We start from the raw sequence: 26,396 nt of genomic DNA, 5'->3' as shown, positions 1-26,396 counted from the left end.
AACCCAAACCGGGGACCGATTATTCTCCCAGGTGATCAGTTCCACCTCAGGGAGGTCGGAGGGCACATGTGGTAGCTTCTTACATCCCTTTTTAGATAGCCGTTATTAAGTAATTGGCTATAATTGCACTGCTGATATGAATCTCTTTGCTGCCTTCCACATTTCTCTGAGTGACACAAACTGTTTTGGACAAAACTTGTCAGAGTTTACACTGCACATAAACAAATAAGATTGCATTTATGTTTTAGTGTGTGGGTCTGGAACAGCTCAGATACAGCTGTCAGTGAGTCATCAATGCAAAGATAGCGGAGCAGTGACCTTCCTGCCTCCCTGCAGTGTGTGGATTTGCCCGTTTCCCCCTCACAGATAGTAAACTGAAGATAAAACTTCTCTATCTCAGATTGGCTCAGTGTATTGTCTTGCAGTGCAAATGCTTTCCATTTAATGCATGAGCACTTCCTGGACCTATATAATGGACAAGCATGTCACGGACAAACAAGTCCAATCCTAACGCATTATTTTTCTTCAGATCTGACACGCTTCCCTCTTCCCCTGGCGGCTCTGGTTTCCCCAGTCTCAGATGCTGTGTTAATTCATTTTAGTTTAGTTTATTAAGTAAACCAAAACATTAAATTATTACATTATATGTGCATGAAACTAATGGTAGATCTTGTTTAGTTGTAGCCATGAAGTTGAAAACACAAAATTATTATTTTATTGTTTCTATCTCATGATCAGGCTCCACAGAGAAGTCCCTTGATGGTCATTACTCCAGGGCATAGCCGACCCATTCTGTCCACCGGCTTTGAGAGGGATTTCTCACTTACACTGGGATTTTGCTGGACGACTTTCTCTTTTTCCCTTTTCCCCCTTCTGTCCTGCAGAGCAGCTGTTGAAAAAATTTGCTGCATTCACTCACTTTCATTATTTGGGTAATTTGTACTAATGGCTATTTGAGCAGCCTACGCCTGCAGCTTCCTGGGATAAGACATATTAAGCCATAGGCTTGGAAGTGATTGGGACAGTGTAACTGGGTTTGATTTGTATTTGTAAGCATGGTAGTGACAGATGGTAAAATGCAATGATTGCTTTGGACAGAGATGGAGTAGAGTGAGAGTGAGGTAAGAATGTAGAGAGGGTGATATGAAAGGAAGAAAGGAAGGAAGGAAGGAGAGAAGGACTGAAGGACTGAAAGAGGGGTTGTGGGAATCATCGCTACGTCACCTTGTACACCAATATAGCTTCGATGTTGCTGACCGCTATCGGGGAAGACTTCAAGTTAGGTGTTTATACGGTACCCTGCAGCTGCTCGTGAATAGAACACATTTGCAGCCTGTAGAAAGTGTAATTGTCTATTTTATATGTTTATATTTAGAATTGTAGAATTTCATGAAGAAAAAGTGAATACTTTTATTGTGTCACTGGACAGCAGAACAGCTAAAAGAAATGTACACCCAGGCAGTAGCTATAAATAACTATTTCAGAGCAGCAGGAAAAATGGCTTGTCAGGCTCAGTTGTCAAAGCCAACACAATCCCTCCCCCACTCCTCATATTTCTTCACCTCTGTGTCTTGTGACACTTCCTGTGCTTAAATCCTTATCTGGCAAATATTTCTCTAATCCAATTTAAACAACAATAACTTGCTTTCTTATTTTTTACCTGATTTAAGCTTGCCATTTTCCTGTAATTCTCCCTTTCATATAGTTCCTTCTCCCTTAGCTTTTTTGAGTGACTGGAAGTTTAAGGGACTGTTCTTTTGTTGAACGTGTGGCTACTGTGCCTGGAGCTATAGACTTTCCCTTTAGCCTGTGCGGTCGCCATCCTTTCCTTTTGACAGCAGCAACTTTGGATCTCTGATGTCACTCTGTCCAAAGACCAATAAAGCTGTCTCACCACCCAGTTTGACACTCAATGTCAGTTGATTCCAGGTAACTGGAGGGCTTTGCTTAGCTCTTGTCAGCACAAACACATCAAAACTGAAAAAATTGAGGCAACAATACAAATTAAGTGTACAATTTCATGTTGTGTAAATTCATGGCTTACATTAGAAAGCTTTGCTGATTTACTTTACAAAATTGCATGATGAACACATTTTTAGTCCAGGCAAGACAGCTATGCATTGTGTTTTTAATACCGTCGTTAAACTGTCTTTTTAAGTCTTGGTTCTTTTAACTTTTAGAGGTTTATCTTTAAACTTCTTAGCAAATGCCCCAAACAGTTGTTACTCTAAAGTCCTCACATGGGCACTATGTCAGCATAGTGACACAGAGGTTGTAAAACTAATTGCAGATTTTCTGAGTAGGGACATTTTTTTGAATGCTTTTAAAGTTTCCTAGTTGGGAGGCAGCTGTCAAGTCAGAAGTATCCTTTTGACCTGTATGTTTCTCTGTGATCCCAATATCCCGTGTTACGCCGTCCTAATGGTTGAAACAAGATCACCTACAGCTACCATGTGTATGTGAGAGAGAAGTGGAGAAAAATGTTTCTCCCGCTTAGCCTCTCAGGGTTTAGTGTTTCTGGGTTTAACTTGTTTGTGTGTGACTCGGTAGGTGACTTAATGTCAGGCATGTAAACTTATAGGTTTATTGACAGTGGAAAGCCAAGGCCGGGTACTTGCGGTTGTAGGTACCTCACAAACTTTAGTTTACGTTTTGATTTTACTTCACAAAACCCTGTGACTGATACCAAGCATACATCTGACTATTTTACAAGCATTTTCAGAGAAACATGGAATGAATAAAAGTGATGCCTTATTGTGAACGGCCCGGCCTTATGGTGGACATGAGGGGCCAGACCCCATGTCTCCGTTGCCAAGATACCTCACCCGTAAATCAAGAACCATCCCCGTTTGCAACTGTGCCAAATGCGGAGCAAGGCAAGCCGACCCTGCTTTCTCACCCATACCTCGCCCATTGAAACTATCTCGTCTCATGGCATGATGGTGGCTATGTGTTGACTATGCAGGCTGATTTACGTGTCTGATTTGTTGAAAAGTTAAATTAAGGCTCTGGAATGTCAGTAACTGTTTATGCCATATTGGGAAGAGTCAGGGTTGCATGGTCTCCACTTGACATGTGTTATTGTATGTATATCTCTTTAAACATTTGCTGGTGCATTTGGTGTCTGCGTTGAGCACGCTCTCTATACGTAAGTTTTAGCCAACTATGTACAAGGACTTGGCAAAATGATCTTTTATCCTACTTCAAAGGTGGCTTACCAAAGTAACATTACATGATGAGTCACAATATGTAAATCACAGCCTGCGAATATAAGCATTGTGACTCCCATTCTAGCAGGTTGGATAGGAACTTCTGATCAAAATAAGTACAGTGCCCTCATATGGCAGGCTGATACATTCCTTTCAGACCTCCCGGGGCCAATTATGGAAATATGTGGCACCACCTAGTGGCCCAAGTAAAAACTGTTCTGTAAGACACCCATGCTGTGTCTGTGTGTGCCTTCACCATCCTCTGGCCATAATCATAAACTCTGTCCTATCCAACACATACAGTGGCAGGAAACAGCAGATTTGCTAAACAAACTAAATAAAATACACTACTTCATAAAATGGAATCAACAGAGGGTTGAAAGGGTTTACCCGGTGACTTTTCTCTTGTGTCCAGGGTTTCTTTCAAATCTATTTCCAGATATAGTTTAAGACCAAAAACTCCTAAACTCCTACACCTACTTGCATCTACAGCTGCTCATCAAAGGAGGGCAGTGTTATGAGGACAAGACAAGTCTGGCGCCTAGATAGCACACCTGGATCTCAGCTCTAGTGAGGAATCCTACTGGTCTCAATTTGAAAAGAGAAAGAAGTATGATTATACATAATTTTTTATTATGTATAATCATAATCATTATAATACAAGGTCATACATTTGAGTTGTTTTAACATCACTATTAGACCACATTGTGATACCTGTGAGCCCACATAAAAAAATAGCTCAGTGGACAATCTGTTGATAGTCTGTTTGGCAGCATAAAACCTGGCCAGGCCTGATTGTTGTTGTTATTTCCGTACCCTTGTCTCTGTGTTCAAATTACGTTGTAGTTCACTGCATTAGCATACAAATAATAATAATAATAATAATAATAATAATAATAATAATAATAATAATAATAATAATAATAATAAAATCATAGATCGTATTGTATTGGCACAGAATAAAAAGCGGATTGTTCTCTCCTGCCCTCTGGCCGTCATGCTAACAGATTGAACAACTGTAAATCTGTCAGGGTGATACCTCCTTGGAGATCAATGTTTGGTAAAGTGTTCATTTACAGCTGCAAAAAATCTGCAGATGGAGCTCTAAAGAAGAAGGGAGAAAATAAAAATTATGTATGCAGTAGCCTAGACAAAATAGTATGCTTACGTATATTTTGATGTAGGATCATTTTTTTCCTGGGATACCTGTCCGTTTTACAGTGATTACTGGAATACTGCTTGTACTGGTTGTTTTTATTGTCTGTATAAAACTGCACTAAACTGTTTTGTGTAACTCTGATTAGAGGTTGATTTGCCAATTGGAGTATGTGCCATAACATAACAAAACAGTGAAGAAGATACTGAATGGAAAAAAAGTGTTTTTCATTTTTATTTTATTGCCATCTTTAATTGAGGAGTGATATAAAAGTGATAAAGGCAAAATCCAAACAACACCTTTAAAAAATGCTATATTAAAAATAGAAAAGGAAATTAAGTACACATGTTTGCAAGCATATTACAGCATTACATTGTTGTAATTGTATTAATTTGAAAATAATTGGCCTTATATTCCTTTATACACATTAAAAAGAAGAAAATCCTTTCATTGTAAAAAAAAATGTGATTACCTTATTTACACAGTGCAGGCACTAAGAGACATAAAGAATATAAAAATAAGTCGTAGAAAATCAGCTACTCTGATATGTTTTAAGCTCACCACGCATCAGTCATAATTGTTCTTTCAGTCAGGCCAAAACGACTACTACGACTGCATATTTTCATATTATTGCATGGTCGTTATTTTACATTTGAATGTGCATATCATGCTTCATTTACCTAAAACTTGTATAACTTTAGCTTATCTAATGTGTAGCATGTGCAATTTAAATTAATTAGAATAAAATTTCCTATAAAAAGTCAACAGTTGGCTTATTGATTGCCTTTACTATAAATGATTTATTTTAAAATTATGCTTTAAAAATACCCTTTTTGAATTTGCATAATGTCTGGTATATCAAACAATTTGTTTAAAAAATAAATTTGTGAAATGTTCAAATGAAAAATATTTTTTACACACAGTTGAATAAAAGGCAGCTTGACAGTTTAAAAGTTGATTTGAAATGTGTACAAGCACAGGAACGTCTGAACTGCACACTTTGACTTGTAAAGAGATACCTCACATAAAACCTTGGTCAGTAAAATAGATTAAAAAACTTCACGGTTTGTAAGTTAATACATTTCACATTACTTTTTTATTGTATTTGTTTTAATCTATGAAGAGTAATGTCGGTGTATCTTGATATATTTTGTGCAAGTAACCTGGAAACTCTTGTTCTTTACATTTTCCTTTTTGGAAAAGGTTGTGGTAAAGCTTTCTTCCCCCCAAAGTACACAACACTTTAATAAAACACTTCCGCAGAGCTACAAAATCCACTGCTTATCGTTATCTAGTTTGCTGACACCGAGATGAGTGTGTAAATCACATTATGCCCTGTGTCTGTCAATCACCAGGCACACTCATGAAAAAAATGATAATCTCTGCCAGGAAAGAGTCCATCAAAACCATGTTGCCTCACAAACTAAATGCAGCCTTGAAAGGAGGAATTATATGTGCAAAAAGATGTGTGTGGTAGTAGGCCGGTAGTAATTTAGCGGTTTTCTACTGCTTTGAACTTGACTCCCGACTCTACATTAAGCTTTATTTGGGTTGGGGAAGCAGCAGCTTCAGGATTGCACATCATGGCCTCCTCTGTAAATACTTCCCTGTGTTGGTCTACCCCCGTCCTCACACACTCATGCTGACCACTTGGGACTTTTCATCACATGCGTCTGCTCTGCCTGTCCTGTGGTCAGCAACACAGAAGAGCAGCGTCACTCACATAGGGTGAAGACCAGTAGTAGTGATGTGATGCCAATGTACATGCTAGCACTAGTCGTCATGTTAGAGGGTAGAGCCACACGTCAGTCTCAGCTGCTGGGCAGAGGTCAGGCTACATAGAAGCAGTACAGAGTTTAGTGTCAGAGGCGTAACTTGGACCTCCGCTGCTTGTCTTTTCAAGGTTGGTGTGTTTCTGCAATTCCTCCAGGTGTGCTTTTCAGTATGTCTGTTGTAGCGTACTGCATGTGGTGGTAAGTCTTGTCAGCTGGACTGTGTTAAGGAACCACATAGATGTAGGATTTATAGCCGTTGATTGGGCTGAAGTGTGTTTTAACATGGTGGATTATTTTGTTGGATGTTTAATTGGAATGGGTTATTCTGTAGCTGGACTGGACTTGAATCTGTCCTCTAATTTGTTACTTCCTCCACTGCGGATCTGTGAAATGACTGGGCTCATGTGGCGTTTTGTTATGACTGTGTAGCTGTCTTTGATCTTTGTGAAAGTGTGCGTGTGTGGGTTTTTTTTGTTACTTTGCGACGGCAATGTAGCTTAGAATTAGACTTTCAAAACAGAATGTTTGTTCTCCAAAGCTGTCCTAGAAAATATACATAATTGATGCAGTTTGCTTATAGTGTCATTATAACATGTATATTGTGTTGCTAGGCCACTGGGCATACATTTGTTGAACAGAGAGATGCTAACATTTCAAATGAAATTTATATTTGCAATATTTATGTATGATTACTTTAAAGTTAAAAGTTGTGGATGTACCCTAAAAGCTTTTAATACTTAACAGGAAACCATTATACAGCAATGTCTATTGATGTTGGTGTCAGCTGTTTAAAGTTTGCATGTAGACTGTTTTAAATCCCAGATGAGGTCCTTTACAAACTGAATGATGCAGCAGTGGGTCACAACAGTAATAATTGTCAATTGTTGCAAGTACATTTTCACATTTAATTGTTACCTTTAGTCTGTTGAATGTGAAATACTCTGAGTTGTTTTTCTTAAACTTAGTATTTCTGACATATTCTTTTATTGATTCATGACATCAATAAGTTGTATTTCACAAGTATTTTGTTGATTTTATAAAGGCATTGATTAAATAGGCATGTGTTAAGCAGGGTTTCTGCTGGACGCTAAGCATATCACATTTTCTTGTCAGGCTTTGTCCCCAGGGCTAGGCGCTGGGAAACCAAGTCTCTCAAGCACATACAAGTTAAAAGTCATTTAAAATACCACAGCCATTTCTCCATGATAAATGATTATTTGGTTTAATTGAAAATTAAAAAGGCATTAAACTAGGGATTTTTACAAATTGATCAGTAGACCTACACCGGACAGGTCAATTTGAGGTCCAGTTGAGTTCCACGTAAGAAGCCTACACATTATCACTTAAAAGCAGTGCAAAAACAATTACACTTTCCCATGTTGTTGTAGTAGATATTTGGTTAAAGTATGGAAAGAAATGAGACTGAACAGGCAGAACTGGCAACAGAAGTCCCATTGCTGAGCCAGAATGGGTAAAATAAAATGGAGCCAATCAGACAGAATACTATTTCACTCAGGCCAAATGGAAAAAAATACTGTGTGTGTGTGTATACACACATATATATATATATATATATATATATATATATATATATACACTACCGGTCAAAAGTTTGGGGTCACTTACAAATTTCCATGCCACTCCATTATAGACATAATACCAGCTGATCTGAGTGGGTGGCTGATCTTTAATGCAATATCTACATTGCCCATTATCAGCAACCATTGATCCAATGTTCCAAAGGCACATTCTGTTTACTAATCTGATATCATTTTAAAAAACTAACTGAGAAAACACTGGAGAATCCTTTTGCAATTATGTAAGAACATAATGTAATTTGAAAACTGCTGACCGGGTTAAAAAAAACAATGCAACTGACCTCAGCTGGTATTCTGTCTATAATGGAGTGCAATGGAAATTTCTAAGTGACCCCAAACTTTTGACCGGTAGTGTATGTATGTAGAGAGAGAGAGAGAGAGAGAGAGAGAGAGATAATTTGACTTGACACGGCCTATAGTATTTCTTTCTAAGCCTCATGAGCTGCCGGTTAAAACACTTGCAAATGACACAAGATCTACTACTATTTACCTTGCTGTGGTTGCTGTGCAGATATTGCATGATTTTATTATTGAACCTGCTCTTCATTCTTTAATTTATTACCTTTAAATTGTGAAACGAAACAGAAATACCTTGACATGTGTAAATTTACAAAGTTTACATGCAGGAGTTTTTAAATAACCACATGAAGCTATTCTTAGGACTGAGCTCATAAACTCTGCTATGACATACTGTAGCTTTGACAGTGAAGGCTTTTTTCGGCTGTCAAAGGTTAAGTCCCGAAAAGCACAGCAACACATGAACAACAGACAGCATTTAATTTGAAAAATTAAAAAAACATAGAAGGTTCAAAAAATCACATCCAAAATGAAACATTTGCAGATTGTTTTTTGATCTCATACATATTGTTATGAATTGTTTGCAATAGTTTTCTCTTTCTGATGCAACAATACAAGTGTGTAGAATTTTCATTCCTAAATATACATCGATCCTTGCTCAATTCAACTTTTCCCTCATAGATTTTCTAAAAACATCTGTCTTTGTTTGCACCTTTAATATTGTGTATTTTAAAGTATGTGTCTCAGAATCGTCTCTTGATTTCTTCCTCATAATCTGTCTTTATCACTACTGATAGATTTCATTCTTCATGAATTTGCTTTTCTCTGCTCCTAAAAGCCTCATAGCTCTGGTTAAATTAGATCAATTAACAAATATTCTTGAGGTAGGCCGTCTCGGTTGCGCCACAATTAACATGTCATTAATGACATTTTTAAAAAGCAATTTGTATTCGCAGTTAAAGCATATGGTTGGAAAAAAAGAGTAGATAAATGCTCACTTGCAGAGACCATACAATGCTCTTGATTTACCAGATTTGATCAGTTTTGCCCAACTTTGGAATCACTTTAGTTTATAAGTTTTTCATTTGCAACAAAGAGCAACTCATTTTTGTCTAATTTACTACACATTAGTGCTGTCAAACGATTCAAATATTTAATCGCGATTGATCGCATTAATGTCATAGTTAACTCACAATTAATCTCTAATTCTTTATCTATTCTAAATGTGCCTGGATTTTTTCTTGTCCCATTTTTTTCTCATTTTAACGCTCTTGTCAACATGGAAAAGTGGACTGGCTTGCTTTGTGCATATGTTTTTTTATTGAAAACAACATTGGCATGTAGCCTGCTGTAGTGTTCAGTTTCACATTTGGTACAGTCATTCACACTCGGAACATATAATCTCTAACACAATGTAACACTGACCATCGCTAAAAGGGTGAAAAAAAATACTCTGACGAGGAGGTGGAGAAAAGTGCTTGGCCATCAAGGTGTATTTCAGACTGGACGATGATAGCTCAGTTCATAACGACAAAACACACAGATCACTTTGGTACTGTCAATGGAACCATTTGTTAACTTTTAAAAAGTTAACTTTCCATCCAGAATCTAATTGGTATCCATTTTGGCATCTCACGCTTGCCATCCACTTAAAACGTAACATCAGCCTACTACTCTTTGGCCGGCTCGCAAGCCCAAACAAGTGTTGTTTTGTTTCTGGTCTAGCTAGCTCCGGTGTGTTGTTGTAGTTTTCCTAATGTTACAAGTTGTTGCAACAGCATGTGAAAAAAACTACAAAGTTTGTTAGGCAAAAACAAATGTTAATCTCGCGCTAAACAATTGATGCCGTTAAAATGGGCTTGCGTTAATGCCATTAACAATGCGTTTAACTGACAGCGCTACTACACATAGGTAGCTATTTTTTCTAACAATGCATTTGAACTTGCTTTTTTTAATGTTATTGTGAATATAAGGAAATGTAGGTTGATATGTACTTTCAAAGATGTCAGTTCCATACTACACAGTATACAGCAATGTGTCCAGGTGGTGTGGCTGAGTGTTACTGGTCCATCTACCTTGACACCCATAGTCCTTATATCTACATCACAAGATTGGTCTGAAGTGTCCAGCACTGTGCCAGTAGCCCAAGAGTCCATATTAGTCTATTAAGAACACTGTTTGTCAGGATGGCAGAGGGCAACTCCAGTATTTATAGCTTTGAGTCATAAGCTGGAATGGTGTAAGTGTATCTCTCCATCAGCATGCTTGCTCACTTAAGAGGGTGTACATCGGCAGTGGGACTTAAAAGTGTCAATTGTATGAAGTGAGACAATTACCATAATTACATGTGTAATTCCTCAGACTGTGGTGTGTGGTTTTAATATAGGTCTGTTTTTATGTTTTTGTTGTATTTATTGCAATTACAAAAAACCTAAACCATGCTAAAACATCCAAGTGATCCTTAAATTTAATGCACATCATTTTTGCATCTATTAGATGTTTGTTCTAAAACACAAACATCAGTACTTGAAATAGTATTTTAATTTATTTTTAAGCAGTCAGCTTTTATATCAGAAACATTTTTAATGATTTTAGTTGCCCTAATTTATGTTTTTACAAATCTACCATTATCATGTGTGAAATTGGTGGTGCAACAGTAAGTGAAAGTAACACATTTGTTAAATAAAGAAGTGTTACTATCCACTGTTGCCCTTAAATAATTGAATTTTTTTGGTATTTAGTCCAGCGAAATCCAAAATGATTTATTATTTGAGGTTGAATGTGTCAGACAAATTCTTGGAACTTAACTGGTCAGCAGCCTGACACACTCTGTTAGAGTTGACTGCACAAATATTGTGGTAGTAAGCCATTATAGATAGATAGATAGATAGATAGATAGATAAAAATATAAATATGCAAGTAACAAGTAAACAGTGTGTAATGTATGAGTATGACTTTATTTCAAACATGTAACAAAACAAACAAAAATAACAAATAGAATGAACAATAAATATACAGCAAACTCGCAATAGACAAATTCTCATGAACACAAATGTAAATAACATAAATTAAAGGTCCCCTGGCATGAAAATTTTACTTTATGAGTTTTTTTTAACATTAATATGCATTCCCCCGGCCTGCCTATGGTCCCCCAGTGGCTAGAAATGGTGATAGGTGCTCTGCCTTTGAGAAAATGAAAGCTCAGATGAGCCGATCTGGAGTTTACCTCCCATTTCTCTGCTTTGCCCGCCCAGAGAATTTGGCCCATCCATGAGAGAAAGACATCACGGTTTTTAAACGAGCAAAGTGGCAGTTGGTCAAGGCCACACCCCGAGCCTCAACCTTGCCCGTCTCCGCCCCCCCTCAAAAATTAGAGACTCAGAAATGGCACATCCTAAGGAAAGCTCATTGAGGGACTGGCTCTAATTCTGCTCCAAGGCTGAATTTTGGGAAAGAGGCTTCATATATGGTATTAGGGGACCTCCAAGGCCTATGTAAAATAAACAATATTAACAAAGATAGGAAGAAGTATACAGCCCTCCCGGTACCCGCAGAGACATTTTTCGCTTTTTTAGCTATGTGTTCATCGGAGTCCCGGGACAGCCTGAGCCTCCACTTCAACAATGAATGATTGAAAAATAGCAATACGTGTTATCAATGCAGCCAATGAGCTGCTGACAGGAGCTGGCTACAGGAAAACTCAATCACCATGAAGAGATTTTAATGTTCTATCAGACTATAACTACTTGAGAGTCTGCTTTGGAGAATTTGCTCAAATTTTTGGGACAATTAGGGCAGGATTCGGGATTTTGGACAACTGCTTGGATTTTGGGACTGTTCCAAATTTTCCGTAACGTCTGGTCACCCTAGTCTACAACAGGAGGATAGTTTATAGCTCAGTATAGCGTAGAGTATGACTTATGGTTGTGATATGATGAGTTTATGATGTGGCAATGTAATCACAAAACCACAGAACAACTACATAAGCCAGTAGGAAGACAGGCTTGGAGGTGATAATCCTCTGCAAGATTCAGTTGCATAAATTCATACTGTATTTAAAATTGTCTTTTGAACTTTTTTATATTCAAGAAGGATAATAAAAACCTGTTTTATAATCCATCTTGCATGCGGATTACAACCTTTTAAGAAGAAGCTGTGGAAACATGACCACAAATAACTATTATTCAGTGCATCAGTTTCTCTGCATGCAAATCCTTAATTAAAACAATTGGGGATTTTGACACTTCTAATCTTATTGGCCTGTTACCTTTTAGCAGGGTTGGTAGGAGCAGTTTCTAGATAGGGCAGTGTCAGGTGCTTAACATAGATGATGTGATAAATAGTTGAGTAACTAAGTTTAGACAGCATGTGAAAGCATTCATCAGAAAAGGACAGGCCAGTGGGTGATATAGTTCGAAGTGGTTCTAATAGCAGTTTGTGTTGTAGGATGGTGGTGTACAGAAAAGTAAGGCAGTAGGAAAAGGGGCAGCTAACCTCTTGATATTTGAACCATGCTCTATACAGCTGTCCTTGTTTTTACTTGTTTACTACTCTCTCTTTATCCAAGAAATTCGAATTATGTTACACCACCTCTCCGTGGAAGGTGAAATCCATAATTGAAATTAATTAATAGAATTAATTGAAATTATGTTTGAACTACAAAAGATTGCAGAGCTTCTGGAATTGGTCTTGTTATAAATGTTCACAATATTGTGTGTAACCAGCTACAAAAAAAGTATTACAATTAACAAAACTGGTTTAAAAAAAATTGTATTAACATTTAAATACATCAAAGGAGACTATGGTACAACCTGACTCTGGAGATAAAACTGAGATTAACTCTTCTATTCAAGTTTATGTTCTGCTTGTTAAATTTTAAATTGCTCTTAAACACATTCATTTCCTTTAGTGGCTGGCTAAAAACCTCTTTGGGGGTGCACCATAAACTCCTCTACGCAGGAAAAACCCTGCTAAATCAAGGAGGGCCCTCAAACCTTAAAAATAATCTGCTGGGACGGGGCCTTTCATCTTTTATCATATCATCTTGTCCTGGGCACAAGAAAGACACACAGTGGCCCTGAGCGGAGAAGAATGAGCAAGTCCGTCCATTTTACTTGTTAGTAAACTTGACAATCATATTTGTGAAACAAGGAGACGGACAGGGGTTGAAAATCCTAGGACAACTGTTGCTACATCATGCCTCCCCCATTTACTTCATTCCCAGTGTAGTACACCTATACCATTTGCCATGGATGGTCTTCTCACTGTCACAATACAGTGCAGGAGTGGATGGTGACTTACTAGAGCATGTGTTCAAAAAAAGGAACCATGAAATTATAAATATATAAGATATTCTCGGCGTAACATTTGTTCTGCATAGCTGACATAACCATCTTTCCTACCTGCTTTTGTCAGCCATACAACCAAAAGATAATATATTTGCTTACCCTAACAAGCACATTTGTTATGTTAGAAAACAGCATACAGCTGTGCAATGCCGCTTGGCACTGATTACTTCCTTATTTCCAGTGCTGACAGCCAGCTGATGGCTGTGCCCAACTGCTGGACCATCTGCTGGTTGGTCACTTAGAGATTCGCCTTGTCAGCAGATGCTAGCTGTGAAGCTCATAATTGTGTGAATATGGGGAGCTGAAACTTTCTAAAAGCTTCCGTCAACAAGAATAGGAAAGCAGTGAGGTAGCTACTGAGTAAATGCCAGTGATATTTTTTTCTGTGGTTTTAAGATTAAGGAAATTAACTAATGTAACATAGCTGCCGATGGTTAGCAGAGCCTCATACGAATGTGCATTATCCCTTTCCAACTGTACAAAAGTGGTCATTGTTTGGTAGTTTTGTAATAGTATACTAATAATATCTGCATAAAGAATTTACTTGTTCCAGCCAATCTGTGTAACATGTTAAACAGACAGATAATTAGCAAATTTAGCGATATATCTTACCATCTGTATGCAGTTGATATCCAACTGTACTGCTAGTTTAAGGAAACTGAGTTCTCTAAACTGTCTTCTTTAATCAACTGTTTGACTTGTATCAAACAGTGGTTATGTGACAACATTTTGCTTCTAAACTCAGATAAAACAGAAACACTAATTAATGCCCCTGAAAGTTGAATCCCTCACAGAAAGCAGCACACTGGTGACTTAGGCCCGCCTGTCCAGCCGAGCCTCAGGAGTTTAGGTGTTGTTTTTGATTCAGCTATGTCCTTGGAGCTCCACTCTAAACAATTAGTTAGGAACTGTTTGTTCCAATTGAGGAATATTTCCAAATTAGGAACACTCGCAACTAAGGGGGAGTTGGAGATGATAATTCATGCTTTCATCTTCAGCCTTTTACCTGTTTGAGTAAGAAGGAGGATCACCATCTCCAGGCTGTTCAGAACTCTGCTGTTAGGCTTTTAACTCACATTAACAAAAAAGCACACATCACACCTGTTATAGCAGCACTTCACTTGTTACCAGTCCAGCATAGAATTCAATTCAAAATCCTGGTCCTTACTTTTAGAGCCCTGCTGCATACATCTCTGAAGTATGGACGGCATTGTAAAGCTACTCAAGATGGGCTTCTCACATGGTCAATCTGTGGTTGATCACATGATGAACAAGTGTGGCCCTGATCTCCTCAGAGATGGCTCTCCTTCTTTCCCTCCTTCTCCTCCTCCTCCTCCTCGTCCCCTCTCTCCTTCCTTCTCCCCTTGCTCTTTGTCTATTGTTGGCATTCATTGTTTAAAACAGGTAATCTGACCTTTGACCTATGTATAGGCCTATGCTTCAGCATTGATCGGTTAGTGTTCAGTTTCAGTTTTTTAAAATTGCTCTGACAATTTGTTTCAATACTTTCAAAACAATTTTCCTAAACTCTTAAAGCACTAACACACCTACAACACACAACTGGCAAAATGGTTAACTTTATGCTCAAAATCACACATTGTAAACTAAATTAACGTAACAATAATGTAACACTAATTTCTAAAATACAATAATACACTAACATAATACACTATGTCTACCTAAACACTGCAAACATGTCTCAAAGTCACATAATTCTTCCAAAACACTAACACATGTTCTCTCCCAACAGAAACCTTTAGTCAATCATTGCCCAATCAGAATCAGAATCAGAATCAGAAATACTTCATTGATCTCCGAAGGGAAACTCCGTGTTGCAGTTGCACAAATATTATAAACAGAGTAGAAATACAAAGAAATAAAGAAATATAAGGAATTGGATATGTAGAAATAAAGAAATATAAGGAATTGGATATGTAAATGTCCTAAAATCTCATTAAATATCATATATCCACCTGATAAAATATCAGGTGGAATTTTAGAAACTGTATTATTTTATATGTGTCAGTTCCCTTCCCTTATACAATAGTTACTAGTATATTGTATTGACCATATGTTGTGTTTTACACTGCAGTTACACTTCTCTACATTTTAGTTTTGTTGGGTTTAGTAAAAGCATGTATTTTGTTTCCCTTGCTGCAAAAATTCAATACAAAAAGGAATGAGCAATCTCACAGTAGCTTCATAGAATGTGTCACTGTCCAACGTGAGTGCAGCTTTGCATGTGTCACTTTGCGACAAGTAGCCTACGAGATGCTAACGAGAGACTTCTGTGATGTCAATACAGCAAAAATGGACCTAGATAACGAAGTTTGTTCACTGCTGGCTACAACTTAGCAATCAAATACAACAAAGGTTACTCTGATGACGTTTTGAGCTAACTTTAGCAATCAAAAAAATGCTAACAATAGCTAAAACGTTTTTGAAATGATTTCCATCTTCTGTTGTTGTTTGTAATTAGAAAAGTTTATTATTTCATGGATTTTACAAATTTCCTTATGACACGGTATGCTGTAAACCTTAAACCTGAGCATGCGCGTCTCAAATCTGCACTCGACTCATATGGGGCAGAGACAGAATGTATGGTTTATGAAAAAAGGAAACAAACAGTCCTGGTTGTCCTGGTTCTCGTCTTCCTCTCCCTCGTACAGGAATTTTTCTTACTTTCTTTGTGTTCATGTTAACTGTATTGTTCCTTTTCCACACAAAATCAGCCCAAATAGGTCCTCTTTAACTGTATGTAATATTGTTACATATCCGAATCAACTTTGGCCAGGTTTGTGTTAACAAACAAGGAATGTGATTTTGGTTACTGTAATCCTTGCTAACCTTGTAACGTATAAAGAATACTGTAAAAAAAAACAGATGGTCATGCGATTGAAAGAACCTCAACCCCTGAGTGTGTTTCCTAGATGGGAATCAGTTGTGATTCATCTATTAGCAACATTAACAATGTGATACTGTAAAATGCAGGGGATATAATAGTGTTTCAATTTACAATATGAATAGCTGTTCACTTTGACGTTAGCCTAAGATAGGTTTAGAACATGATGTTATCTGACGTACAGTGTGAAAGCATTTGTAAATTTGTCAGTAAAAATCCATTGTTTTGGTCTTGGTTGAGCTTGTTTGTAAAAGATGTTCAAGCACTTTAAATGTTGTGTTAACTGTATGCATTTTGTGTCAAAGCAACCAGAAATGTGTTAATTGTATAGCCTACAAAGACAGATGTTGTGCTAACTGTGTTAAGACTTTAGGAAAGTATTGAAAACATTATCTTAGCAATCGTGAAAAAAAATTGTCATAGTAATCGTGAAAAAACTGTAAGCATAATGTGTTTGCACACGTGAGGAGTGTGCCCTGGTACATAAGTGTAGCATTTTGATTGGTTGTGTGAAAGCAAGTCCCTTCCTGTTAGATTTTTGAGTCTGAGGTGGAGAATTGTGTGCAGTGTTTTGAAAAAAGTGTTTTATGCAATTGAAAACTGAGAGAAAGGCTGAGAAATAGCTTATGGTTTTGGAGATTTGGGGTTTTGAACTTTGAGTGAGAGGTTTCAAAAACCCTGTGACCCTGTTGAGCTGCCTTAAATAACGTAACATTTGAGATACTATGACATACTATAATGACTTCTATGCCATTTTTCTCACCTTGTAATAAAAATTGGAAAACCAGTCCCAATCACCCTCCATTAATTATTTGTGCATTACTGTAAGTATATTTAATCTGTTTAAAATGTCTAATATACACCTTCTCTTCCGCCACAATTTAACCACCCATACTTCTATATTCAACCAGTAGTTATCTTGAAAAACAAATGCCTATAAAATGAATTGCTGAGTTACAAAATAAATATGAAGTATTATTGTGTGACATTGTGGAGAGTGGATTTGTTCTTTGAGGTTTCTAAAGTATGTAAGTATGTGTTTATATTTTTTTCCCCATAGCTTCAGTGCGGTGCCTGGGGACAGTGCCGATAAGAAGGGTCTCCCGGTAGGGGGCCAGCTGCCAGGCGGTGTGCAGGTCGGACCTCAGCAGCCGAACCAGCAGCTCTTCCTGACCCCAGCTAGCCTCCAGCTCGCTCAGCTCCAGGCCCAGCTTACCCTCCATCGCCTAAAACTGGCTCAGGGGGGCAATACAGCCACTGCTGCCACTGTTCTCAATCAGGTTCTTTCCAATGTCGCCATGTCCCAACCTCTTTTCAATCAGCTACGGACTTCAACTATAGTTGGGAACCCTCAGGGTGCCTTCCCCACGGGGGTGCTCGGTTTTTCCTCCTCCAATTCAGCCATGGGGCCCTTGGTGGGTGGTGGATTCAATCAAAACCCAGGGAATGAGAGGCTGAACCATCCTTGCGGAGGGGGCACAGTGGGCCAACAAGGTGGAGAGTATGGTAAGACTTCAGGATCAACATACCCTTGTGATACTGACAGGCGTGTTCAGTACAACTTAGTTGGGGGGACATCTGCAGCATCAGCTACTGCTGGCGATGGACAGTACACAGTGATTAACACTCAGGCAAAAAACATGAACAATGTTGGTTTTCAGAGAGATTTCTATGGGCCTGATATGCTGGGCCAACAATCTGGGTTTAGTGTCAATGAGCAGAACATGCATGTTTATAATTCCACTGGGCATAAGGAGCCATGGAAAGGCCCTTCTAACTTGAGCCACACTGGAAAAGTGGATATGGTTTCTAACACTGCAAATGTGTGGACAGCAGCTGGGCAGCAAATTCGGCCCAGAACGGAACTGTACAATCCAGAGGAGCCAACCCCTGACCCCAAATTTAATCCCAGCAGTGGGGTTTCCTCTTTTGCTTCCAGTGGCTCACAGGGGTTTGGGGGCTACCAGCCCCTGCATGGAAGTGAGGAAACCCTATCCTCAGGTACCAGGACACTTCAGCTTTATCAAGTCAATGATTACCACGCCGTCACACCCAATCAACTGCCACACCAGTGTAGCATCTGTGACAAGAAGGTCTACAACCTCAAGGTGAGTAAACGGATCAGTCAAAATGTAAATGCATGTATGTAAACTGCAGCTGAAGACCACCTGAAACTAAACAGAATGAATTACCTGCAGGTCTATTTTTGAGCTCACACCTCAATTAAAAATAGGAACTGGAGAATACAATACTGACAATACAATCCCCATATAGTTTGCCTTCCAATAAAACAAGGTCCAGTGATGCTCATAAGATTTTCAAAGCCCTTCAATGTGTTAATGTCCTGGATTTGGATGATACATTGATCCGGAAATAGCTGATATACTGTCGCTTAATGTTTAGATTTGAGTGGCAGCCCCTAGTTTACTAATCCAAGATGTTTTTTCTTTATTATGTGAAGAGACAACAATTTTAGTGGCTACTCTCAGCCATGAGCTTATATAATGGCTGTGCAAGGTCTACCAAGCTGTCTGTGTGTGTGTGTGTGTGTGTGTGTGTGTGTGTGTGTGTGTGTGTGTGTGTGTGTGTGTGTGTGTGTGTGTGTGCGCACTTGCGTGTGCATGCATGTTTTTAGGACTGGGACCAGCACGTGAAGGGAAAACTACACCTGCAGAACCGAACCTTGTACACAAATGAAAGGTGAACTAAAATTCTTTGGACGGAGTTGAACGAGTTACCACTGAGTGGCAATTTAAGATGTTCACAAAGCTATAGCTTCACATAGCTTATTCTGATTTTTGTTGATTTGTTTGCTTTTATAATAACCCTTGACCATGGGTTGGCCATTTCTGCAACTCACTTACCAGCTGTGTTTAAATCTGTTTTTGTTTAAGCTTTAGCACTATTTGATCAGTTTAGAGTAAATATCTCTCTTGAGTGTTGGAAGCATTTTATTTAGCTTTTCCTTTCTCTGTGTACAGCTGCCTTAATGTTTCTATGAATATGAGCTCTGTCACAAGATATGAGTGAGCAAGGCAGGGGAGAGGCAGCTAAAATCAGCCTTCTCTGATTGTTGCAGCGCTGCAGTAGTATCAGCTGGAGCTGTTCACTACCCTGTCGGTAGGCCTTCTGATGGAGGTCTAAACCCCGGAGGGACAAACTCCATGATCTACTCAGCTCCAAGTCAAGGTAGGATAACCCATTTTTTACCACAAGTGCCTCTATTTGATCGCAATGTTCTACTGATGTTTTTTCAAACAGAGTGATAGATGGAGGTTAGGGAGTATTTTTAGAGTTACGTGAGGGAATGAGGCAGCATGTTTTTATAACTTGACACGGTGTATTTTAATACATTGATGTATGCTGTTAGAATATCCAAAATATGGTGCAACAGCAAACCTACCAAGCTAATGACACGTGTAGTGCTTTTCTACACAAAATCAAATTGAGGACCTGCTTTCTATGGCTTTCTACCACCTGTGGGTGGCTTTGGACAGCCTAAAACAGCCTTTGCGCTTAACCCTTTGAGCAGACTTGGAGAGATTGCTCTTCAACCACAAAAACATGGTTACAAATAAGAATGTAACCTATAATTCTTCTACTTTTTTTATTTAAGTATTCAGTGTTTGGAAAGGTCGGTGAACAATAGCGGTAAATAAGAAGGAAAGTCTTCTTTTGAGCTACCCAGGACACAGCTGTTGTAGCCAACAATGTGGGCCATTGTTGAGATTTAAAGCCATATTGTTTTAATTACAGCACAGTCAGCTAATTATAATTATTTAATAGTTGAAAAAAAATCTTGTCTTTAGAATTTAAATTAAAACTTGAATTAAAATGTGTGTGTATATTTTAGAGGTACCCTCAAACTTCCATTTAAAAGGTGTTTTCAAACTGTAACGTTTTAAACACCAACCCACAGCTGGAAAAAACAAACCATAGGGTATTAATGAACCTGACAGTATACTGACAACCCAGTAAAGTGTCAATAGTAGAACCAGTATCATATATCTCAGATGTCAGTACTTAGCACTGATGCTTGTTTTGAGTCATTTTATACCAACCAAGTGTTTTCAAATGTCCTAATAAGTATTAGACAAATAAACTAATAAGTGAGGAAAAAAATAACAATGAAGGTTATTTGACAACATTGAGCCTTTGATTCAACAAATATAACTTCATTCCACACTTGGTTGACTACATATGGCAAATCCAAATTTCAAATTGTTTCCACAGATGTATCCTCAGGAGCCAATACATCATACTTGCCATCTGCAACCATGAAGACGTATACCCCGTCAGACACAGGATTTGCTGCACACCAGTCAGAGTCAAAGGTCAGACAAATGTATGGCTTTTTTTCCTCAGGATTATTAGTTTGCCCTTTGCCATTGACAAGAAACAGCCATCATCCTTGAAAATGAATACAGCTATAGATTGATTATATCTTGTTTCAGGGAAATGTTCAAAGTGATTTACAATTCATATTTGATTCATATCAATGACTGCTGCCCTAACAGACTCGGAGGGCACTACTGGTGTTGTTTGGTGCAGAGTAAGACCCAGATCAGGCAGAGCAATGCTAGTTTCATGTTTTTGTTATTCTTGCTAGGCAACCACCCAGTAACCTAGCCTCAACCAACCGTTATTTTGCTGTAAAGTTAAATGACGTTGGACGCTTTTCCGCTCTGAGTTGAAGTTTTTTCAACTCAGTGTGTTCAGGGCTGTCCTGCAGAAACACGAGGCGCATAGAAAGGAAAAACTTGAGGTGCTCAGTAAAAGCAGCAAGCAACACTTAACTCTCATTGAAAACAATAACAAAAAAGAAGCCACCCCAGGCTGCTAAAATACGCTATGTCTGATCAGGGTGCGGACTGATGATATTGTCTTTATATTTTATCTCTATTTAACTATAATACTGTATTTCTCCAATATACTGCATTTCTTTCATGTATCTAAAAACAATGTGTAGCTCAGCAGCATGAAAAAGTGCATAAGGTGCTGAATGAATGGACCCAGATCCTCTTGTTGACAGCTGCTGGGGCCCAACAGCAGGCTTTGTCTGAGCTTGACAACTCTTTTTCACTCAATTGTATAGCCTGGCAAACTGTGTCATTAAATGGCTTGACACCACGTGTTGAGATTTTTTACATATCCTTCTTTTACCAATTAATGATTATCCAGCCTCTGGATATAATTTATTCATTCAAACAGGGATATATGATAAAATAGCTTCTTTATTGAGGAACACAAGATAAGATAAAACTTTATTGTCTGTTCACACAGAAAACCTTGCATTGTCCTTGCATTATTCATACGTGTGTTATGCTGCATTATCCACGTTTTCGTTTTTGCTAATTACATTACTGATTCATTAGTTCCACTTTAGACAGGGGGAAACACATTTGACATCTTGAAGTGCGTCCTACTGAAAATGCGTTAAGGCCAGACACAACTCAGCAGTGTCTTAAATTGTCTGCCTTTTCAGAACAGAAAGAGTTTCATGTTAACCAAAGCAGCTGTCCACACAAGCTCTGCACAGGCTCAGACTCCAACTACATCACACACATCTACTGTGGAGCTAATACAACACATGCAGCCTATTTATTTATTTATTATGAATTAATCATGATTACTGACTTAATTTGGTTGCATCTGGAATGTTTTATTTGGAATTGTGGCTGCTAATCTAAGTTAATGTATGAATCTGTAGTATCTGGTAGTAAGTGTGTTCATTTCAACTACCTTTTTATTTAAAACAATTTTTGGTTCCTTTTTTCTCCACTCATTTAAGACATACTGTACAGCTTTTTTTCAGTACCTAATGTTTCTAAGTCCATGTCAAAAAAAGCTTTTATGTTTAAAGCACCTTCTGACTGGAATAACTTCCCAGTAAATATTTGCTTCATTTCATCTTTCAGACTGTTTAAACATGCCTTGGCAACTCACTTTCAACTAACTGTACATGCAGACTTTAACACCCTTCTAATTTGATCTAATTCCTCAGTATTTTCTCTTTACTGAACCACTTAATCTCATTGACATTTTACAGCAAAGTTTGGCTATATTCTGAATGATCATGTCATGATCTATTACTTATTCTGTTGTAATTGTAGGTTGTTACTCTACTTATACACATAACCAAGCCATCATGTCATTGCTGTGACTGACTAGAAGTCTTGTGGACGTTGATAGAGGATTTGAATACGCTGCTGAAGGACGCTTGCCAAGCATAACGTGCTAAAAAGAAGAAGATGAAAACAAGCAGTAGGCTAGTCCAGAATGTTTTATCCACATTATACTATAGACAGAACAGAAGTTTCTTTAAGAAGTATTATATTATTTTCTATGATTTTTTTTTATTTCATTGCCAGGCGATAGAATCTGTAAACTGTTAGACTTTGATTGCAGTGGAGGGTGCAAATATTATACATAGGGTTATAGGGTTTCCAGTACACAAGAAATGGTCTATGTTAATCTCATCACTATTTCACTTTGGCTACAATTAAATACGATTATTTCTTAGAGCTTATTTTTTACTCCTTGCTGCCCCAGAGTCAGTTTGCCTGTCCAAAAGTGTTAGCGTTGGGTTATAAAAACAGCAGCTGTTGATAGGCATCCATCACGAAGGCAGGTCTCTTGAACAGCACAGTGCAGATGATGAGTGAGGTGAAAATTAGCCCCAGTGAACCTGTAGAAAGCCATCTCTGGTGCCCAGTGCACAGTTTTCAACAGTCACCAAGCATTAACATACTCACAATGCAGGAACACATACCTGCACCCAATACATAATGTACTGTACACCCTGTACTTTATATATTTTAGCTCCAGTTTTTTTTAACCTGAAACATACCCTACCAACTCTTAAAGAAATTGTTGAAGTTATGTCCAAAAACTACATTATCTCTTTACTGAAGCCACAGTACATCACATTTATACTAATCACTACACAAAACGTAGGATGTTGTTGTATGAATAATCATATTTAATATGAAATAGTAATTAATATAATATTAAATTAAACTCGTATAGGTTAATAAATCAATCTATAATAAACATTTTTACTTGTATATCAGCCTGATATATTTGGTATCTTTTGACATTTGGGGATTTTTTTCAGAAATGTAAAATGCACAAAATGATTGCACTTAAAGAGAATGTAATTAAATATCACATGAGAACAGAGGTGTTCCAACAGTGGGCTCTCTTCAGCTACAACCACCTTGAGCTAGTCTCGGCTGCCAGAGCATCCTGGCGGCTTTCTTCAGATGTTTTGGATCCAGGCCAACCTTCTGTAGGAAATAGCGCAAATATGTTGCTGGGAAACCACAACAGCTGACTTTGGTAGGACACGTGGTTGCGTGCCTTTCTTTAATAAGAGCCTCCTCGATCAAGTCCTGGTACTTAGCCTTTTTGATTTGGTGCGAGATAGCTAGCCTGTCCTCCCATGCACCGTAAGTTCAGCTACTAAGATGGTCTTGGTGCTCCTGGAAATCAGGACCAGATGCGAACGGAATGAGGTCACTGCGATGTCTTGCGGGAAGACGAGCCTAATTCCCAGGTCCACTTGCATCTCCCAGTCAAAAGAACTTATACAGATAAAAAAAAAACTCAAAAGAAAAATAGAAGCTAGTAGTATATAGTAAAAAAAGAAATTTCTAGTAAAGAGTACGATTACAGTTTTTTTGATGGCACTATTTTCAAAACAGGGACCGGTTTTTCAAAACACTACACACAATTAGCACAACCCCACACCCTTTGCAAAATGAAACACTCTTGCCAAAACTGCTTGATAACTTATAAAAAAGATATTTTGTTACCATATAAAACACACATTTAATATGATTTAATTCTGTTTTAACCAGTTACACTGCTGTTGCTAACCTAAAACATTTTTTGAAATTCTACTTCTCAGTAATTAGAGTAAAAAAAAACCCAGAGAATATACAAATATACAATAAGTTCACCAAACGCTACAAAAGACCAGTGCTGCAGACTGAGAAAAATATAATTTATTTCTCTCCACGTACTCAAATCAGTCAACATGTCAACATGGAGAATTACAAAACAAAGTTCTCATGGAACTACAGTAATGTGCATAACGCTCAGTTATAGCTCAGCAAATAACAGACAGGAAAAAAATACTGTATCCAGTACAAGCTACAATTACAAAAAAAAAAACAATAACAACAAAAATGATCTAAAAAAACTGAAAATACAGTACAGAAAATACTAGCCTTACCTGCTGCATTTTTACAGTGCTTAAACCTGATTGGTGTGTCTAGAATTAAGAAATCATGTGTTTGCCCACCTGATGGCTGGGTTTCACAGATTGGCTCATAGGTGTGGTAATTTGACAGTCAGTGCTTTGGAGTTGCAAGGAAGTGACATCATTATATACTTCTGTGTCTAATGTATACATGTGTGTTTAGTGTTTTGCAAATCACTGTGTATTATTTTGCAAAAAGTGTGAGGCTGACATAGTGCTTATAGTGGTGCACATCTGGGCCAATGTTTTGCTCCTTTGGTTTAAGGTTTTGATAACTGTGTAATACTTTTGATTTCATTGTGTAAGCAATTGGAAAAAACTGTAAAATACAAAGGATAATTTGGGCCTCGTAAAGAAATGTGTATAAGATCTAAGAATAAAGAATTATACGGTTAATGGGGGCTGTTCCAGATTTGGAGGCCACGTTGTTTACACGGCATCCCCTCTACTGTAAAACCACTTCTTCCGTTCCAAAAAACATGCGTGACTCTGCTGTTTTATCTTAGCCAGTTCCTTTTCTTTTATTGCCAGTGGAACCAAATTTAACTTAGTGATGTGAAAGTCACATGCTTCATTGGTTGGTTATTGACAAAGGCTTTTATTGCATCAGTGGGAAAATATTTATAGGCTGTGCTTCATGAGCAATGTTGGTTGCTATAAACACACACCTGCCGAAGCAGAACAGGTGGGGTTTTACTGGTTTAAGTGCCTTGTGTTGAACAGAGAGCACACACAAATGCACACGTACAACCACATGCAAATATAATTTGTGAACTTACTTTAGGTGTTTTAAGTTTCATTTGTGTATGTTTGTCTATGAAAAATTTATATTGTGATCAAAATAAACAACCTTACTACAACCTGTACAGAGAAGCTCACACACATGTGCATAACATACTAGCAGTCGTTTGTAGTTTGGACTGCAGTTTCCAGCTACCCAGTTTGAAGTCACACAGGAGCTTCACATGATAAGATAACTCAAACAGAGATAAACACAGGATTACAGTTAACTGCTGTCAGGAGCACGGACCTTAAGACCCCCGGGTCACACCCCGGGTCACACACCCAGGCAGCGGTGTAACGTTTCAGACTGGTGAGTGACTGGTAAAGCGATCTGAGGGATCGGCGTGCCAGCGCCATGCGAAGGAACGTGGGGAAAAAGTGTGAAACCATCTCCCTGGGTTCTTCAACATGGTATCTACTTTGTACAAATAAACAGACATGTCCTTGGGAGAGTTTCCAGCCAATGTCAGTCAGCACGCTGTCAGTAAAAAAAGGAAAGCACTGTGTGATATGGTTGTCCTTTACACCACACGAGTTCAGTTGGTCATAGGGTTGGGAGTGCTTCAGCAACACACATGGCCAAACATACTGTGGCAGGTAAAGCCATTACCTCTGAGGACTGTAGTGTTGGGTAGAAATTTTCTCATCCTTACGTTTATAGATAAATACATTGAAGAAAGAAAATGCTGTATTTTGTTGCTGTTATGCTGAACAACTGAAAAGTCAATTTTAATTTAGTGTTATAAAGCCTATATTATAGAGAAATGTTAATACACAAGGTTTCACTCATTCTTAATCCCTAGTTCAATTTAAAACAATTGTAGCTGACCTGGCAAATTGACCATAGTATGACTGCAAAACAGTAATTCCTATTTTTTTTTTTTTTTCATTCTAACAGCTGGAACATACTACATGCATAAGCGTATAGCAGCTTTGCGTGTCTATTTTTATTTTGCCAGCTCCACTCTCTTTGTTTCATCCAAGGGGATAAGCCTCTTCTCTCTAGGCGTAGCTCCCAATGCTACACATCCCATTGACTGCCATTCATTTTGGCGCCACTTT

The 26,396-nt window shown here is 38.1% G+C and overlaps 1 protein-coding gene and 1 long non-coding RNA gene across 3 annotated transcripts in view; both read left to right on the top strand.

The window, feature by feature from the left end:
* The window catches only part of rbm20 (RNA binding motif protein 20), a 71,970-nt gene that overhangs the window by 14,546 nt on the left and 31,028 nt on the right, over positions 1–26,396 (top strand). For both annotated transcript variants that reach the window (XR_004334159.1, XM_032530000.1), the window contains exons 2-5: positions 17,346–18,393; positions 18,921–18,985; positions 19,365–19,474; positions 20,519–20,619. Coding sequence is in view for 1 of the 2 variants with exons in the window: in XM_032530000.1 (XP_032385891.1) it covers positions 17,346–18,393; positions 18,921–18,985; positions 19,365–19,474; positions 20,519–20,619 (1,324 nt within the window). In the remaining variant the exon portion in view is untranslated. The remainder of the gene's footprint in view (positions 1–17,345; positions 18,394–18,920; positions 18,986–19,364; positions 19,475–20,518; positions 20,620–26,396) is intronic.
* LOC116698681 (uncharacterized) lies at positions 1,918–16,759 on the top strand. The gene is made up of 3 exons (XR_004334283.1): positions 1,918–1,929; positions 14,583–14,853; positions 16,730–16,759. It is a non-coding gene; the product is annotated as an uncharacterized LOC116698681 (long non-coding RNA).

The sequence above is a fragment of the Etheostoma spectabile genome, chromosome 2, assembly GCF_008692095.1.
Source record: "Etheostoma spectabile isolate EspeVRDwgs_2016 chromosome 2, UIUC_Espe_1.0, whole genome shotgun sequence".
Taxonomy (NCBI): Eukaryota; Metazoa; Chordata; class Actinopteri; order Perciformes; family Percidae; genus Etheostoma; species Etheostoma spectabile.
Note: the sequence above shows the minus strand (reverse complement) of the source record. Positions and strands in the feature narration are given on the sequence as shown.